Source organism: Penicillium daleae (assembly GCF_028827525.1).
Source record: "Penicillium daleae strain IBT 16125 chromosome Unknown utg000002l_segment0_segment0, whole genome shotgun sequence".
Lineage (NCBI taxonomy): Eukaryota > Fungi > Ascomycota > Eurotiomycetes > Eurotiales > Aspergillaceae > Penicillium > Penicillium daleae.
The window spans coordinates 3904497-3921765 of NW_026623150.1; the positions used below are offsets into that span (position 1 = coordinate 3904497).

At 50.2% G+C, this 17269-nt stretch overlaps 5 protein-coding genes across 5 annotated transcripts; 1 reads left to right on the top strand and 4 right to left on the bottom strand.

Annotated features, from left to right (window-relative positions):
- Positions 1 to 5799: 5799 nt before the first annotated feature.
- On the bottom strand, positions 5800 to 6951 carry N7458_002396 (casein kinase II subunit beta; the record flags this gene model as incomplete). The annotated part of the gene is made up of 1 exon (XM_056905779.1): positions 5800 to 6951. The coding sequence occupies one exon, from the start codon at positions 6949 to 6951 to the stop codon at positions 5800 to 5802; it is 1152 nt and encodes a 383-aa protein (XP_056769886.1).
- A 1437-nt stretch (positions 6952 to 8388) lies between these two features.
- Positions 8389 to 9950, bottom strand: N7458_002397 (uncharacterized protein; the record flags this gene model as incomplete). Its single annotated transcript, XM_056905780.1, has 2 exons — positions 8389 to 9164; positions 9224 to 9950. The coding sequence occupies 2 exons, from the start codon at positions 9948 to 9950 to the stop codon at positions 8389 to 8391; spliced, it is 1503 nt and encodes a 500-aa protein (XP_056769887.1).
- Positions 9951 to 10229: 279 nt separating this feature from the next.
- On the bottom strand, positions 10230 to 12989 carry N7458_002398 (transcription factor domain-containing protein; the record flags this gene model as incomplete). Its single annotated transcript, XM_056905781.1, has 5 exons — positions 10230 to 11198; positions 11259 to 11510; positions 11575 to 12316; positions 12380 to 12466; positions 12832 to 12989. The coding sequence occupies 5 exons, from the start codon at positions 12987 to 12989 to the stop codon at positions 10230 to 10232; spliced, it is 2208 nt and encodes a 735-aa protein (XP_056769888.1).
- Positions 12990 to 13469: 480 nt separating this feature from the next.
- N7458_002399 (flavin-containing monooxygenase) lies at positions 13470 to 15433 on the bottom strand (the record flags this gene model as incomplete). The annotated part of the gene is made up of 3 exons (XM_056905782.1): positions 13470 to 13713; positions 13768 to 15159; positions 15216 to 15433. The coding sequence occupies 3 exons, from the start codon at positions 15431 to 15433 to the stop codon at positions 13470 to 13472; spliced, it is 1854 nt and encodes a 617-aa protein (XP_056769889.1).
- Positions 15434 to 16035: 602 nt separating this feature from the next.
- Positions 16036 to 17114, top strand: N7458_002400 (putative JmjC domain protein; the record flags this gene model as incomplete). Its single annotated transcript, XM_056905783.1, has 2 exons — positions 16036 to 17034; positions 17094 to 17114. 2 exons carry the CDS (start codon positions 16036 to 16038, stop codon positions 17112 to 17114), a joined length of 1020 nt encoding a protein of 339 aa, XP_056769890.1.
- Positions 17115 to 17269: the final 155 nt, after the last annotated feature.

Below are 17269 nucleotides of genomic sequence, written 5' to 3' on the forward strand. Positions count from 1 at the left end.
ATGAAACATCCCGCTTTTTCCCAGTTGGGACGGTCGAGAAGGTCTCGAGATCGCCAGGACTTCTTCAGGCCTCCTCCTTCAGCCTTCTTTCGCTTTTCTTCCTTGATTTGATTTCAAGAGATACACTTTTCAGCCCCGTCTTGAGTCGTAATAAGTACTTACTGCATGCTACGTAGTCTTTATTCAGTGGCCATCTTGATCTGCCTACTATGCTTTGGACAGCCCTGTCTCATGTCGGTGGATACGACCATGTGGCTGACCAGAAACTACACCCAGTCCACCTGGGTTTTTGGGGGAGAATCGCTGCAGAATACGGGATTCCATCATGGCTCCGTCCCCAGAATCCTTAGACTAGCACTGTTGCCTATAGGGCTTTGAGGCTGTGAATCACTTGTATTTGGAATTAAACTTCGTTTCGGGATTAATCTGAGCAGAATACAGTCATCACTCAATCGACAGCCCTCCGTCTAACCACTTATCCCGTAGTCGTAAGTACATTTCTTTGACTTTTGGTGAGTACTGAAGTATACTCCAGCCTCGCGGGTTATTGATGATGATTTGGAATTGACGGATTAACTTCTCAGTCCCAAATTTCCGTCAAACCCCGAGAGTCGAACCCAAGAACTACAGTTTAATGGTACACAGAAATACATATTCAAATTAATATTAACCCCCCTCCCTTCAGCCCTGAGTCAATACAGTACATGCGCATACCTACTTAGGCGAAGGGCTTGACATGTGGACGCGACAAATGTGCTGCGCCTCTGCTGCCCATGAGGACGGGAGCTCCCTCGCATGCCATCGTACGGTGATTAGATGGTTAGGTGCTTAGCTCGTAACCTATCACCAACCACGCCTTGCCAACACGTGTACCCGCTAGCCATTTCGGTTAGTTGTTTTCAGCTGACTAGTATGATTATGGTTAGTGCTGCGAATGGCTGCCTTCCCGCACTTCGACTAGTACGAAACAGGAATAATAATTAATACCTGTGACTGATGTGGCTACCTGCTTCTTGTTTCAGGAAACCCTTCAAGCCGTCAAACCCTCTTCTTCCACAATCTACCAACCACGATTCAAGCCGACCGCCGCAAAAGAATGGGATTGGCAATGTTCCGGCGGGCCATGTCTGCCTCCGTGCCGGAGCAAGAGCCGCCTCGAAACGGCGAATGATAATTCGAATGCTCGTTGGACCACTATGCCACGAGGAGCGCTAGGCACCAGACGGTTGGGCCCGGGAATAACTAGAACGTAGGCTGAATGGCTCGAGTTAAAGAACGGCTCTTCGTGCCGTTGGTCGGTGCGCCCAGTTCTGTCCTTGTGTGGCCCGACCGTGTTGATGCTGTAAGCCGGGGTTAAAAAGGGCTAGACTATATTGGTGAGTTGATTCTTGCACTCAACTACGGAGCACACTAACAGATCAGAACTCAATCATAACCTGATTTCCTGCTCTACATACTATGTGCTGCGGCTGCTGGCTTAACTCCCCGGACAGTCTCCGCCAAAGTTTCGGCCGTATTGATGGCGTCCCAAGAATGGTTAGACCAAACCAAAGGGCTGCAAAATGGGCCTCCCCATCACATCCAGACGGTCGGGAATTGCCAGCTTCCTTTCATAGGCTCATTCACGCTTCGTGACTCTCAGTTGCTCCTTAGGCTAGCAGGTGCTAACCAAGTAGGTTGCTGCCCACCTTGAGTGGGTTGAGCTGGCCATGGAGTTGAATGGTAGTGACTCAGATATTATTGACAACTAACTAACACTAGTGAGTTAGTTGCAGAGGTTGTTAACTAAACGGAGTTCAGGATATGGTCTTCGGATAATTACATCAAAATGTAAAGAATGGCACGGATCGGATTAGGGAGCTTATGTGGTTCGTTGGGTGGTGGCTCAAGGGCTAAAGGGAATCCTTCTATACTTCTTCGCCTCTCCATTTTTATTTTTTTGAGTTTCCGATTGAATTCCCTCTTCTGGGGTCTCCTTTTTCCTATCCAAGTTAGCCTGCATGCTTGGCTCTTATCGCCCCCGCTACTAATCTGAGTTTCGGCTCTTGCTTTCTGGATGATGGATCCCTTTACAGCCTATCAAACTCCTCCATACCAGACCCCCACATGCTCAACCTTATCGTGGGCAAAGAGGGGTTGGTTTCGGGGATTCGGTCTTTTCTACCGAGCGACGACTTGGAGTTCTCCGATGTTGAAAATTTACTGCGTTCGACCGGGGAAGCACCCCGAAAGTCCATTACATATCTCATTTGCTGATAAGGAGGACTCTTGCTTAAATGTTTATTCCCGACGCCGAACCCGATTTAGTGTCTTCGAATCGATGCGACCATCACTTCCGTTCCCTATCCATCACTCCGAGCGTGGCGTGACCCTTTGTCCGCTTCTAATGATTGCCATTCAGGATCAATAGAATGAATGGGCTGGCCGTGCCGATCTATATCCACGCCTTCCCACCGGCATTCGAGAAACATGATATATCACTTTGAGGGCAATTCAAGGAAAAGGACTCGCTTCCACCCATAAGAATGAGTAACTAGCAAGGCGAAGTTTACCAGATAGGAGGGGAGTTGCGCCATCATCTGTGTTGCAGATCGTGTCAGAAGCAACAGGGCAACAAATGATAATGTACTACTGTCCATAGCTCCCCGCCCGGGACTGGACTGTGGGACTGTGGGACTGTGGGGGCGGAACATCACCGATTCCTCCGTACGAACGTATCACCTTGCCAAGCTCATCTACTCAACAATGTCTGAAAGTTACCAGGGCTGGTGTGCAGCAGACTAGAAAAGATGAACTGCAAGCGTCGGAAGGGTTCGAAAAAAAATGACCCCTCCGTAGCTTCGTACACAGTAATAGGTTGCCATCTTTTATTCAAATACTATAATCAGGTTAGAACTGTGGCGACATCGCTGCACATCCCGAGTCAATTTAAGTTGACCCACCTTAGCACTTATGGGACCGTGTGTCTGATCCCCAAGAGCCGAAGATTAACCAAACTAGGAAGACTCCATAGGCCGACAACATCTAGACACATAACCCCTTAACTATTCAATGCCAAATACTATCTTGTAGGCCCGGGGCGGGGTTTTGTAGGTTTTGAATACCAAGTCCCGAGCCACGTTTCTGCAAAAAGCACCCGAAGCCCAGTCCAGAACCAAAAGGATAGGCGGTCCACTGGGCCGATTTGGGCCCCTCGACCAAGCATAGACAATATCGCATCCAAATCCCTCAGAGTTTCGAACGCCTTGGATCTTTACTTTATCAGGAGTACGGAGTAGTTCCTTCGACCAACGGAACCAGCCGTATTCAGGACCCAGGGTCCCAGATGGTGGTCAAAACACCTCCCTAGAGTAGTTTAGTTGGTGACCCCAAGTTATTTGACTAAGTTGTGTTGTTTTTTTTTACTCTCGGAAACCCGCGGAACCATAGTGATCCTGGCGGCCATTAGCATTGGCCGAGCATACCTGTAGCATTGCTGCTCCTACTCCTAACTGATAATGATCGCTACTGTACCCTTCCAGATAATTATTAAAGTGGGACTTTCGAGCTAACCGTTCTAGCCCTTAGCTATTTGGTAATATCATGTTTTAGAAATGATCTTTCTTAGTAAACACTGACCATATGATGTGTTTTCCGTTGTATGTGATACCATCTTGTATTAAAACCCGAAGTCCCACTTGAACAATTAGCTGGAAGGGTTCAGTAGTGCTGGCAATGGATCATTCTAATCTGCATCGGCCCCGCTAGGAGGTTAATTTGGTAGATCCGCTATGTGCGAGCTTCCGCCTCGTCTCAATCGAGAGTACTATAGTAACTATCATTTTCGCCCCTTCGCTACGTATTTGATGCAAACGACACGGCAACGCGCACCATCTACTTCTCATGGAGAAAGGCAACAAATCCAAAAGCAGAAGTAGTTTCAGGTACAAAGTCAAAACTCAAATTTGCCTTCATCATGGTACACATCGCTGTCTTCATACCCCAGCCAATCAGGGCCCCAAGCCCAACGCCACTATAGTACGAAGACCAAGAGAAGAGGGTCCAAGGCCAAGGCCAAGACGGAAATAGCGCCAGCATCAAAGCGGCGTTCCGGCCACTCCCTATTAGCTATACGACCTGACTATACGACCGAGTACGACCCCGAGTAGTTAACTAAAGCCATTTTCTATGCATGACTAATGATGCGGTACAGATTGATAACTAATTTTCGTCAAGAACGTGATTCGTAATTCGGGATTTGGATTCTCTGCTATGGGGCTCGAATTGAGCCAGATTAGTTAGCAATGCTTGCTGACCAATGATCGCTATTGCCTCAGCAAGGACCCTAGAAAGGGCAATCTTGACTGACATCCCCAGGCCCCAGTCTATGGCTAAGGTTTATGGACGAATCGAAAGAACCCCTTTTGGGAGATGTACAACGTTCCCCGTCCGTCTCCCATATGTCGTGGTAGGTAGGACGAAAGTATACGAGTGAATGGCGTCGCTTTGCATCGGCGTCGCCGATGGCGTAGGACAGCGATGGGATGGCAGCATATACGAGACGAACGACCACTGGGCTGGGCGGCTCTGGTAGGTGTTGGCTTCGCTTCGTCTGGTCCTATTGTGAATTTTGGATAGAAGGCCACAACGAATAGGGCTACAGGAATGATGTCATAGACAGCCTGTAGTATACTTCGTATATTATTGCTAGGGATCACGATGGAACTTCTTCGGCGTGGTTTTTATGCCCGTGATTTGGAATCCTTCATTGATAATTCCATCTTGCTAAATTTTTGCCCTTGAGAGGTGACTTTCTCGTATAGGGTGCTATTTTCAATAGGGCTATCACTATACGACGTGGCAGCCGTCTGTACTGTTGCCTTATGCTACGGTGACGCTAGCAACCACGGAAAGAGTGCAATCACCAACCTGTAGCAATGCAGTTATGACCTATGACTAAACAAGTTCTGTAGGCATTGACATTATAATTGAATGACCTGATGATTGACTCAACTGATTCAACTAATATCAGCAGCCTATAGGACTGCCTCTTCCAGCGGTAGATGCAGTAGGTTAAGTCACCTATACATCCAAGTAAGGAATGAATCCTAGTAAAATGACAGGCCAGCTTTCTGAGCACCTAAGTTCAGTGTTCTCGTGTTCCAGAGTATGAGTGACGTCTTATTCAAGTAAACAAGGCCATTTCAGCTTGGTTGGCTATCAACAAATGGATGAAGCACGATCGAATGGCAAATTCAACTCGCAATCACCACATTATGGAGCATCGCCACCAAACCCTTCTGTCTATGGTCGGGCGTTTATTCCAGGTCCATTTTTGCCTGAGTATTTGATGTTCCAGTTGACGGGGATAGTTGGGGATGTAAAGCTTGGTTGAACAGGAAACGAAACTTGTATAGCTTATATAGCGACAGCCAAATCTACAAATCATCTTAGAATGAGATTATGCACAGTAATCCGCTGATTTCCATTCATGGACAACAAGGGGAGCGAAAGCTGGGTAAACAAGACACGGAGACAGAAAAGAGGAGGTCGAGGACTAGAGGCGAGAAGAAAGATAGACATCCCATTCGAACAAGGAAAAAGAAATAGAAGAACCAAACGCATCGTCTGTCGTCGTCATCATCAATCCCCAGCTGCTTCCCCTATGATTTCCTCGGACCCGTAGACTACCACCGTGAAACAAGACTCCAGCTTGAAAGAACACCCCAATGGGGCAAAAAAAAAATCAATGTAGATATGACAGAGCAGCTCATACATTCGGGCCGATCCAACTCGATTCACACAATTATTACCTTCCACTTAGGCGATCTCTGCGCTCTGCACACTCATCTGGTCCGAAGGTGCCGTCTGGCTAGGTTCCTGTCGTCGTCGGCGCAGGGGTGCCTTTTTCCGGTTCGCAATTACCGCTTCTTGTGATTGTTCAGCATTCATTTCCGTATCGCCATCATTGTCAGCCTCACGTTCGCGTGCTTCGTGTTCCCGAACCTCTTCCTCGCGGTCTGCGGCATTCAATTCGTAGTTGCGCGCCTCGTCCACCTCGTAGACATCCCTAGGCTTCATTCGGAGCCACTTCATGCGCGGGCCGACCCGTGAGACCTCAGATACCTTAAATCCATAGATCTTGGGGTCGTAGATCTTGCCGCGTCCGAGGCCGGGACAGAAATTAGACGTGTGCATGCCGTTTATCTCGACGGGTTGGTCTTCGGGAGTAGGAGGTTCGTTCGGCATCTGGGGAGGAGTGGACCGGTTGGTCAGCGTAGACTGAGCTCGAGCTGCAGCAGACAGGGGACCAGCAGACAGAGGACCGTCTAGGCGTGTTCCGACACTGAGATCTGGGAAAGTCATGAAGAAAAGGCATCCAAACGTTGTGCCGAAGAATGCGCCATCTACTGAGTGGAACCGACTGTTAGGCGGAGTGTAGATATCCATGCAACCAGGGCAAAAAAGTTTGACCGTTTCCTGGCCCGGGGTATCAGACCGCCCAACAGGCAGGACCTTGCAGCCACCGCAGTTGACGCGAGGGCAAACACCGAAATGTTGCATCTCATATTTTTCCAGCATTTGTTGGATACCAGGGCGGGAGGTGATGTATCGCTGATGAATCAGTCCATAAAGCAGCTCTGCGGAACTCTCGATGACACTTAAATCACTTGCCACGCGAGCATGCCGGCGGTCGCCTGCCTTCCGGTAGCCGAGGGGCCGCTCATCACCTAGGACCTCATCGTCATCTTCCTCCTCCTCTTCTTCTTCCTCTTCCTCCTCGTCATCCTCTGGCTCCACGTCCAGGATCATCTCTAGTGCCTCCTTGTACATGGGCACCTGGGATTGCAACCCAGTGAGATTGAAGTCATCCTCGATGAAGTCCTCCGACACCTCAGCGAAGAACTCATGCCCCATCAAGGAGCAAAACGAGGAGATCCATGACTCTGGCGCGCCCTCTGACGACGACATATCGAACGAGGCAGAGACGGACGAGGAAAGGGTTGATTCAGACAGTTGACTCAGATCCAGCCTATCCAGGCCGTCGGCCAACGCCGAACCAGTCTCTCTCGACACGTTGCCGAGATTGTTGTTGGACAAGCGGAAGGGAATTGGCGACGACGAAGCGACCTCGTCACGCGAAAATGTGAGGGGTTGGGAACGGCGGCGGTGGAAGGATCAACGCAGCTTACGTGGGGACGGCGGGGAGGCGGTCCGTTGGGGGCCGTCGCAGTAGCAGAACGGGTGAATTGACTGAAATGTCAATCCAAGTTGAACTCGTGAAATCGTCACTTCGATCGATGACAGAGGGGGTGCGACCGATGGTTTGGTGGGGAAGCTAGACGGACATGGCAATTTGCGGGAGAGGTGAGAGGTTGTGCGATCAAAGTCGAGAACACCCGTATCTCAGTCTAGCCCCACAAGCCGCTTATCAGTTTTCTATCACTTCAGACGACATTAACCAGAGGCAGGAAGCGAACTTACGTCGGGTGAAGTCAACAAAAAGCTCTGTATTGGTTCTGTAGTGCTATGAGCCACAGCTGAGTGACGCGTGTCGAATCCGATGGAGAAAGCCCAATTTAGGCCCAGTTCGGTCCGTGGGTGGTAGTGAAATGAACCGCAAATAAACCGGACCTTCTTGCGAGGCGAATCTAAGTCAAGCTTGTCGCTGTAGGTGAGGTGAGGTTTCTGAGAAGTGGTGAAATTGAGGTGGGGGGAAATCAGAGACGACGAGCCTGGCGTGCTGTAGTCACGTGAAAGTCATTTGCGTCTATATAGAGCACCTGAACAAGTGCGAATACGCTCAAGTGGCCTTGATCCGCGATTATTGGGGGAATCTTTTTAGATCTTATCACTCTCTATATATAAATAACTCAATTAGCTAGGAGCGTCACCTTGCTATACATGGATTAGGGTTTGTAAGCTGGGAAGTCAAATAAACGCCTACTAAAACGACGGAAGATACAGCAAGCGCAGCTTTATCCGAGCACTAACACAATATGGAATTGTTGTCGAATTCAAGAATCTATTTTTAAGCCAGTAAATGTTATACGCGTCTATATCATGGACATATGGCATGGACATGGCCCTATTTGAGTCCTTCAATCCCGGCTTTTGTCAGTGACTGTATCTCTCTCCAACTTTATTACTCTTTAGACCAGCGAATGACCACATAAAGTCAAACAAGACCGTTCCCTCTTACTAAGTAAAGCATAATAAGGTTTAAATAGGGACAGTGAATACCACAACCAGATCAGGGGTGCCAAGTCTACCTCCTCCAGATTGAACACAAGCTGATACTGCCCAGGAAGGCAATGAATGCGAATTTTCCATTTCTCACAATACAAGATCACTATGGCTCAACTTCGTAGTTCTAGCCCAGCTTTGAATTAGAGGGAAGTCAAATTCTCAGCATCCCCATTCCTTAAATTCAATTTCAACATCCCTTCCAGTATGCTGAATTGCTACATTCCTCCAGATCTCGAAGACCTCTTCATCCGGCTGGTATAGGGACTTGGCCTTTTCTCGCCTAACCAGTGCATCTGGTTCGTACGGACCATCCGTAAGATCTTGATTTCTCCAAGTGAGCTTCGACAGCCCCGCTTGCACTTCATACTCTAATGAGTAATGCACGGGTCCAACATTCTGCAGCGTCATCCATCTCAGCTTAGGCATCCGGAGGGCCGCTCGGCCGGCTGAAGCGTATAACCTGTCAATGTGTCCCGCGATGATTCTTGTTCGGAAGAATTTTGACTTGCGATCCTGGAGAGGAATTCGGACATATTCGGGATAACTGTCCTCCTCGTCTCCGAAAGTGGCATCAAAATCGTCCGTGGAATCTTCCGGGGTCTCTCCCGGGTCACGGTCAAGAAGCCATTCTCCAGACGGTGTGATCTCCATATACTTCACAGAAACTTCAATCAAAAGTGGCCAGAAAGGCGGGTTCACAAGATTGTCGCCCGGGAGGGTTGATGGCCAGAAAAGTTCTGGACCTACCACAGAGTCGTTGATTTCGAGACGCTCCAGTCGTTGAGAGAAAGTCCGCAACTGTGAACTCAAGATATCTACTCCATCCTCCGTAATATCAGGGGGAAGGTAGTTTTGATTACGCGGGGGCGCATGGAAAAATCTCAGACCGAACCGCTGTACACTCCCAGGGAAGAGGTCAAGATTACGGGCAAAGTCTGAAAAGAAAGTTAAGTAGGTTCTTGGCAAGCACACTTGCTGATAGGATCTGGCTTACCACTTCGGAGAAGTTGTCTTAATTGTTCGTCCCGTCTGCAATCATCCTGCATTTCCAGATCTACGCGGTTCAACCGCGGCAGTTTCGACGCGATGAACACACTTGACGCCGGCTCAATGAGCCGTCCTTTTGCAGCGCCCCAGATTGACAGACCGGTGACTGCAGGAACAACCGGACACTCGGTCTCTGTAGTTGTCCTAGAGAATTTGAGATACGATCTCTCATATCTCTTGTTGAGAAGATCATTCACCCGTTCTGCGGCCGCTCGTTTCCGCTGCCTCCTCTCTTTCGGGTCTTTGAGAGCGAGATAGTCACCAGGAGATTGTGCCTTAATATCAACTCCAATGTCAAGATTAGCTGGCCAGTCTGATAAGATTTTGAAAAGAGAGCCAATAGTCGTGGTAAAAATCTCGTCGTTTCGCTGGCGCTCCTCGTCTGTTTCGAAATGGGCACGCGCTTTCTCATCATATGACTCTAGCTCCACGACCAACTGAATGAACCGGACACAAGATCTTCTGCGTGGGGTCCATAATAGCCGTTCAAACTCTTCTAGTCGCCGAGGAGTGGTGATGTAGATATAGGAAAACGTGCATCTCTCGATCTGGGCCTGCCAGCGGCGGGACAGGGTAGCATAAGGGGCCAGGGAAATGCCAGGATGACTTCTCAGCCGTCCGTCAATGATATAAACCAAGATTCGAGAGATCAGTTCTGGTGGCAGTGACTCCATTTTGTGTTTGTGGGTGTGCCAATGAAGTAGCACAAGCTGTGGATTGATACTGGTAGCAGTAGCACCCGGTCTGTTGTGGGGCCCAACAAACGGGGTGATATGGCATAATACACATCGGGTCAAGAGGGTTCACAAAACACTTCAAACGAAGAAGGTCAAAGTCGCCAGACATTTTTAGCTATACATGCTAGCAAGAATGGTGGTAAATGACCAGGGTCCATGCATCTATCTAAGTCGTCCGAGCAAGGTTATACGTCAATGCATTAATATTTTTGCTGATCAGAATAAATCACGAATCACCCGAGAGAATTCCTCCTCGCCTCCCAGAATCCCCGACAATCCCTCCCCAGTATTCTGAATTTCCCCATCCGCACCAACAAACCCAGTCATGCTCTCAGCGCCACTGGTACCAGGCATAAAGTTACCAAAAGCCCCAACAGCTTCAAACAGATTCGTCAGTTCGTGGCTCATCTGGAGACCATTCAAAGGACTGTTGCCCAACTCGTTCGCTCCATTCATCTGCCCATACATGGACAAGTCTTCGATGGAATGCCCCGCGAGGCCAGCCATAGCTACGGCCGCGGTGGAGTGGGGGTCGTTCCCGTCGGAGCCAAATGGGCGAGCCAGGACACCCAATTTTTCGCCAATCTTTCGGAGACCCTTGATGGTCTTCCAAAGTCTCTTGGACACGTAGGACTTGGTGCTAAACCCGTTGATCAAATCTAACGCCATATAAAACTCGTCGCGCACTTGCCGGTTGAAGTCATTGGGTGCATGGCACACGGCGAGGAATAGCACTGCCAATGCTGCGACCAGGAAATAGTTGAAGGTTATCTGCTGCGTGCGGTAGATATCGGACATTTGGTTCAGCCGGGTCAGGACTCGAACGGTGTCTTTGGCGACGTCCACCACTGTCTGCGCATGGCCGCGGTCCTCCATGATGCTTGCCGCGGAATGAAGTACCGGGCGGTAAATGAGAATTCGCAGTTGATTCATACGCAGGTATAGCAGGACTCGTAGACGTCTCATGCCACGGCTTGCGGTCTCGCCAGTCTTGGGGGATTCCACGGGATAGAATTTGAGCTCGTCTGGGACTTGTTTGTACCATTGAAGAACCTGGTAGTCCAGATATCCGATTTCATCACGTCGAATGTCTGTCGTGCCTTCAGAGCCAAGACCTGAGTACCAAATCTTCGAGCTGATGCGATTATATGAAATCATGCACCGGAGATAAGGCAGGGATGAGTCCTGTGGCGGAATTCGATCAGCCGGGGGAACATTCTGTTACCATTCGAAAAGAAGACTTACCGGCTCTGGTAAGTTCGGGTCAACGTCCTCGTCTTGGATGACAAACGGCAATCCTGTGCCTAAGCTCCATCGTCGGTCCAAGCTATAGACGGTCCAGAATAGTCGCGTAATCTCATTCCACTGGTCCTCATTCGGGAAAGATTTCATCAGGGCATCCCGGCGATGAAGACCCATTTCCAAGCACATCCGGGCAGCGAGACCGATCAATCGGTAGGCCATGGCGTCATCATCAGTATGGAAGTGATAAGTTGCCTAGTGCACCAAATATTAGCTCTCAATTGAGCAGACCAGATATTCATCCGATTTCGCTTCTTACCACAATGGCGAACAATTGAATGTTCTTGATATCATGAGGCTCCCACAGCTTCGATTCAATAACCGGCTTGACAGACAAATACAAACGTTGGCCAAGATCACTCTGGCCTCCCGCCTCCACGACCAGCGTGGTGGCAAGAATTAGCTTCAGAATAATCGTGCTATCATCATGAAGACCGTCAGCACCGGGGAGACCGCGTTGCGCAAATCCAGTCCGTGTGGCAGCTTCCATGAACGTGTATAGTAAATTAGCTTGCGCGGTAACCGTAGCAATATCCACCACCGGATACATGATCCCGATCTCTTCCTCGTAGACTTTACATAGCCGCACGGCTTCTTCACGGCAAATGCTCCAAATCGGATCCTTCGTGGGGTGTATCGTTGGGACAACAGGACCGATGTGGGGAGGTGGAGAGCCGATCGGGGTAACATGCGCCGTCGTCAGGTCATCGGCAATGCCATCCTCGGCCGGGTTGATACCCATGCTCTGGAGACTGGTCTTGGCGACATCAAAGTTGAAAGCCGAGCTCGTAGGTCCATGGAAGCGCGGATGCCGAGACCGTGTCTTCGGCATGCTACCGGGCATGGGAGTGAAGACAGATTGTGAGCCATCGCGTGAGAGGTGGTCGAATGGTGGAGACTCGAAAGCAGGCTTCTGCGCCCTAAGCTCATTGAGAGTTGTGAAGAGACTGTTCACTTGTTCCTGGAGAGTGGTTAACTGCGAGGACATCGACCGGAACTCCCTGCAGCGGAGGGTTAGTCTCGGGAAATCAAAAACGGAAACATTTTGGAATTCTGCAACTCACTCGGATTCTTTGAAGTTGTTGTTGCAGCAGTTTGGCGCATATCGGCCTGGTGTGAAGATTAGCGTCGGGGATTCTGACATGAACGTGCTATACCCGAACTAGCCATTGCCGAACGGCTAAAAGGCAGGCCCGAGAATTGCAAAGGCGAGTGAGGGCTCATACATTCCAAATTGAGATGGCCACATCGCTGACATGGGACTTGCCCATTGCACTTGATCTTGCGGCGTTTGCATTCATTGCTAAACAAAAAGCCGGCGGTTAGCTCCGCGATGCACTCTTATCGTTCCGAGTCCCAAGGAGAGGAGAGAGCGGGGAGCCACATAGAGTGGCCTCATGCTGCAGCGCAGCTACAAAGAAGACTGCTGCTAGCCAGCGGCTTTCCTTTCCTCAAGAGCCAAGAGGGGCCGGGGACTTCGGGAAATATTAGACGGGATCAGGCCATCGGATCATACCATGCGATAGAGATGTAGCGATTCCGCTTTGCGCGCGTGTGCGTTCCGTTGCTTTGTTCCGCCTTCCTCTTGGCCGTATCGGAGGCCGAAAAGGCCTCCTGGTCGCCAGCTCCGGACTGCGGCGGGGTCGTTTGGATCTGGGGCGATTCCGAAGCCATGACACCCGAGAATTCAAGTCACCGGGGGTGAGAACTGAGAAGAGCTGGGGCGAGATGGCAGCAACCGAGTGCGGAGAGATTCCTCGCGGGGTTTACCGTTTCCCCAGGTTTGGAGCTGACTCATCATATTCGCTATGAAATTATTGGCCACAATGGAGGAACTACGAGGGAAGAAAGAACCGCAATTTTTTTGAGCAGGAAGAGTTACTGTGGGGGCATGAAAACGGACAAGGAGGACGAATGGAGTCATTATCTGATTGATAAAGAGTTGGATCATAGCCTGATCTACGATGCATTGCATGCATGCAGCCAACGGTATATAGTTAGGGCCGCAGATGATACATCCAGTTACAAATACGAGACAAAAGCAGATATCAATTAGTTGATTGATTTGATCATATCCAATCGCCCCTAATATTGATATGTTCCAGGATATGTCCAGAAAATAAAGTATTTCACACAAAACGTAGTCGATCCCACTCAAAAGAAAGCACGCGCCTTGGAAAGAATCCAGTCCTTCTTTGCCAGCAAGGCCAGCAGCAACTGGCTGCGCTGCTGCGGGTTCTTCTGCAGCCACGCCAGTCCCACTAGAACACTTAAGATCAACGAGAGGCGCACAGCCTTGCGAATTCCCTGGATAATTGCACCCTTCCGAGTCCAATTTGCGGTCCAATCGCTCCAATAAGGGAAGGTGCACCGGTACCAATAGTGGATTTGAGAGTATCTATCCAGATGTGTTAGCAAGGGCGTCTACTTTCACTACGAGGAGAAAACTTACGGGTAGGTCGAGGAGTTCCATCCATCAGCGGTGATATACCAACTGGAGCACAATCCCCGGCGGAAGACCGTTTTCTGTAGTTGGTCTTGCACGTTCTTGGTCCACGCCAGCTCGGCCTCTTCCTTGACCTCGTAGGAGCTGACCTGGCCATTCAAAATCGGCTTGATGAAATTCAAAGAGTAGTTGACCGCATTTTCAGTCGCGAAAATGACGCTCGTATGGCCAGTGGCCGTGTTCGGCCCGAAGAGCATGAAGAAGTTCGGGAACTGATCCATGGCGATGCCCTGGTAAGCCTGGGCGCCTCCTCGCGCTGCCCAAAGATCCTCCATCTTCTTGTTGCCTCTGCCAGTCACCTTCAAGGGGTGCAGCCATTGATTGGTCTCGAATCCATTGCCCAGAAGAATCACGTCGGCTGGGATCTCTCGAGCTTCGTCATCGGAGTCACTGCCGGGAGGATAGTAATGACCCGGTCCAATTGTCACACTCCTCGCATGAACACGAGCCAGTGGCTGTGTGGTCAGTGTGACCTTGGGTGAGTGCAGGCTACGGTACCATGTACCGTCAATGATACGACGCTTGCATCCGAGGCTGTAGTTTGGGGTAAGCATTTCATGATATTCCTTCGGTGCCGTCTTGCGCATGTGGTCCAGGAAATTCATTTCAATCTTCGGCCGCATCATACGTCCGTAGGCCGTGTCAGTGAACATGGCGAAAAAATTGTGTTCACACATCATGAAAAGGCCGTTGCGAAGGAAACGTGCCAGCCCGGGTACATGTGTCATCAACGATGGCATCCACTTCTCCCATTGGACAAGAAGGTTGGGTGGCAGAAGATCCGGCTGTACCCAGGGAGGACTGCGCATGAGCTGGGTGATGGAGCGAACGTTGGCTTCTGGCTTGGCCAGCTCGGGGACGACCTGGGCGGCACTGCAGCCTGATCCGAACATGATGACATCCTTGTCTTGCAGGTCGATCTCACTATCCCATCGAGCTGTATGCATGATCTCACCTTCAAAATTTTCGATGCCAGGGATATCGCTGGGCCATGTTTTTGGCTCAACAAGTCCACCCACACCACTGACGACGACCTTGGCCCGCACAATCTCGTTCTTGACGTAGACGCGGTGCACGCCCTCGTTGATCACCAGCTGTTCTCGGTCATATGAGGAGAGATCACCAGTCCCCGGGACCAAGTGTGAAAGTAAAACCTCCCACTCCTGATCCTCTTCTACCCAGCGAAGCTCACGGACATCAGTGTGGAATTGAATTTTGTCCACGATCTGATACTTTTCGCAGACATCGGCGAGATATTGCGCAATTTCCGGTCCCGAGGGATGTAAAGTCGACCAGTTCTTCTTGGGTGCAAATGAAAAAGAATAGAACGCAGCGGGACTGTTTCATCTTTCAGTTAGACCAGATGAATGTCGACTTGGTCTTGGTATACATACATATCACAGGCAGCGCCAGGGTATCGATTAATCCACCATGTCCCACCGATGCCAGACTGTCGCTCAAAGATTCGAAACTGATCCGTCCCTAGTACGTCCTTGAGACGACAGCCCATCGCAACACCCGACTCGCCCGCCCCGACGATTAGCACGGGGTAGTAGGTGAGAGCATCTTTACCATAAACATGGCGTTTGTGAATACTTGCGACCGACGGCATGTTGATCGATGACGCAAGGGGGATTGGTGGGAAAGGGTACTAATGTCACAAAAAGGACACTCGATATCAGAAGACTGGAGGGATAGTTGTGGTACAAGGGTAGAGCGTTAAGAAGGGATGATAGCCAGCATGTGAAGAAGATCACCCCAACGTGGGCTCAGAAGTGCAAAAGAGATAATCTCTCTCCAGCGAACGATCGTTCATAAAGAAGTTGACAAGAAATGGGCACCCTCCGGGTTCATCAGTAGTTTAAGCTCCGATCTTCAGAGTGAGGGGAAGCTTGGTAACCTCGGTCCCCGGCGATTCGTTCTTTCACACTGGCAGGAGAGAGTGCATTGCCGACAGCGACTAGCGTATGAGAATTATTGTGCATCAACGGCGATTTTCAAAACGCTTGGCCCATGCAGGATCTGCGAATGAGTACTTTCCTGGTATACAACAGCTTTTAAACTGATTTTAAAGTCTTGACGCACGCCCTGGATCACGTATAGGTGTCGTCAGACTCTGAGCAATGACGAGCTAATCCGGGGATGTGGGCCGTGTCTTGCGGCCAGAAAACCTTCCACACTTGTACTTTTTCTCCGCACCTTCGACTTGCCTGGATGAAGCGCCAGCCATGGATACACGCCAATTGGGTCTTGAGACGATTCGCGTGCCCGTCTCGTCCTGACTTCATACAGCCAGCTCAAGGCTCACGCACATTTACCGTCTCGTCGACGCGTCCGTACCGCACCCTCGATGCCCTTCACAAGGTCGACGTCGATACCTTCCGAGAACAATATTTTGCTCGCGAGCAACCTGTCATCCTACCGCGCCCTGAATTCTCCGATCTGCCCGCCGTGAAGAATTGGTTTGAAAGCACCAATCCCCGGTCAACCTCGACGAGCCTTTTGAAAACTCGATTGAACCTGGAATACCTGCAGAATCATGCGGCCGACGCGTTTGTCCCGCTAGAGCTCACAGAGCTAGCGAAATCCTGCCCATCCGCCAACGGCAAGGACAGTTTATCACGGCAAGCTGGTACAACGGATGTCGTCAGCTTCAGACAATTCCACGCGCCCCTGACACTATTCCTCGAATGGATGCGCTCGGCCGAGACTTCGCCCCAGTCAACACGACTCTATCTCGCACAATGCCAACTCCTCGATCTGCCGCAAGTGCTTCGCGATGACTTTCCGACCCCAGAGATCGTCGCAAAGGCAGGTAAGGGCGATATTTACGATACAAACTTGTGGATTGGACACCCTCCTACGTACACCCCGCTTCATCGCGACCCCAATCCGAATCTCTTTGTCCAGCTGGCTGGGCGGAAGGTTGTGCGGTTATTGGCCCCATCCGAGGGACAGGCACTCTTTTCTTCAATCCGGCGACAGTTGGGCAAAAGTGGAGGCAAGGATGCGGCTGCGATGCGCGGGGAGGAGATGATGCAGGGTCAGGAACGGGCTTTGTTGGATGAAAGAGTGTGGGGCGAGTCGGCTTCTGCAGGCTCGGAAGGATCGAGCTCTGGCTACGAGGCCCATTTAGAGGCGGGAGATGGGCTGTTTATTCCGAAAGGATGGTGGCATAGCATCAAAGGCGTTGGAGAGGGCGTGACTGCTTCGGTGAGTGTGCTCGTGTGCCTGGATTGGAACTTGCGATCGTAAATGCTAACACGCAATAGGTCAATTGGTGGTTTCGATAGAAGCAGGTTTAAAGACCTGTCAAGCGTATTCTAATCGACACAAATTCATACACTGTGAAATTTAATCTTAACTAAAATCTGTACAATCCTGTTGAACTAGCCAAATAACCCGTAGATAACCCGAAGACTCGAAACGTGCTTCACCCGGAGCTTGT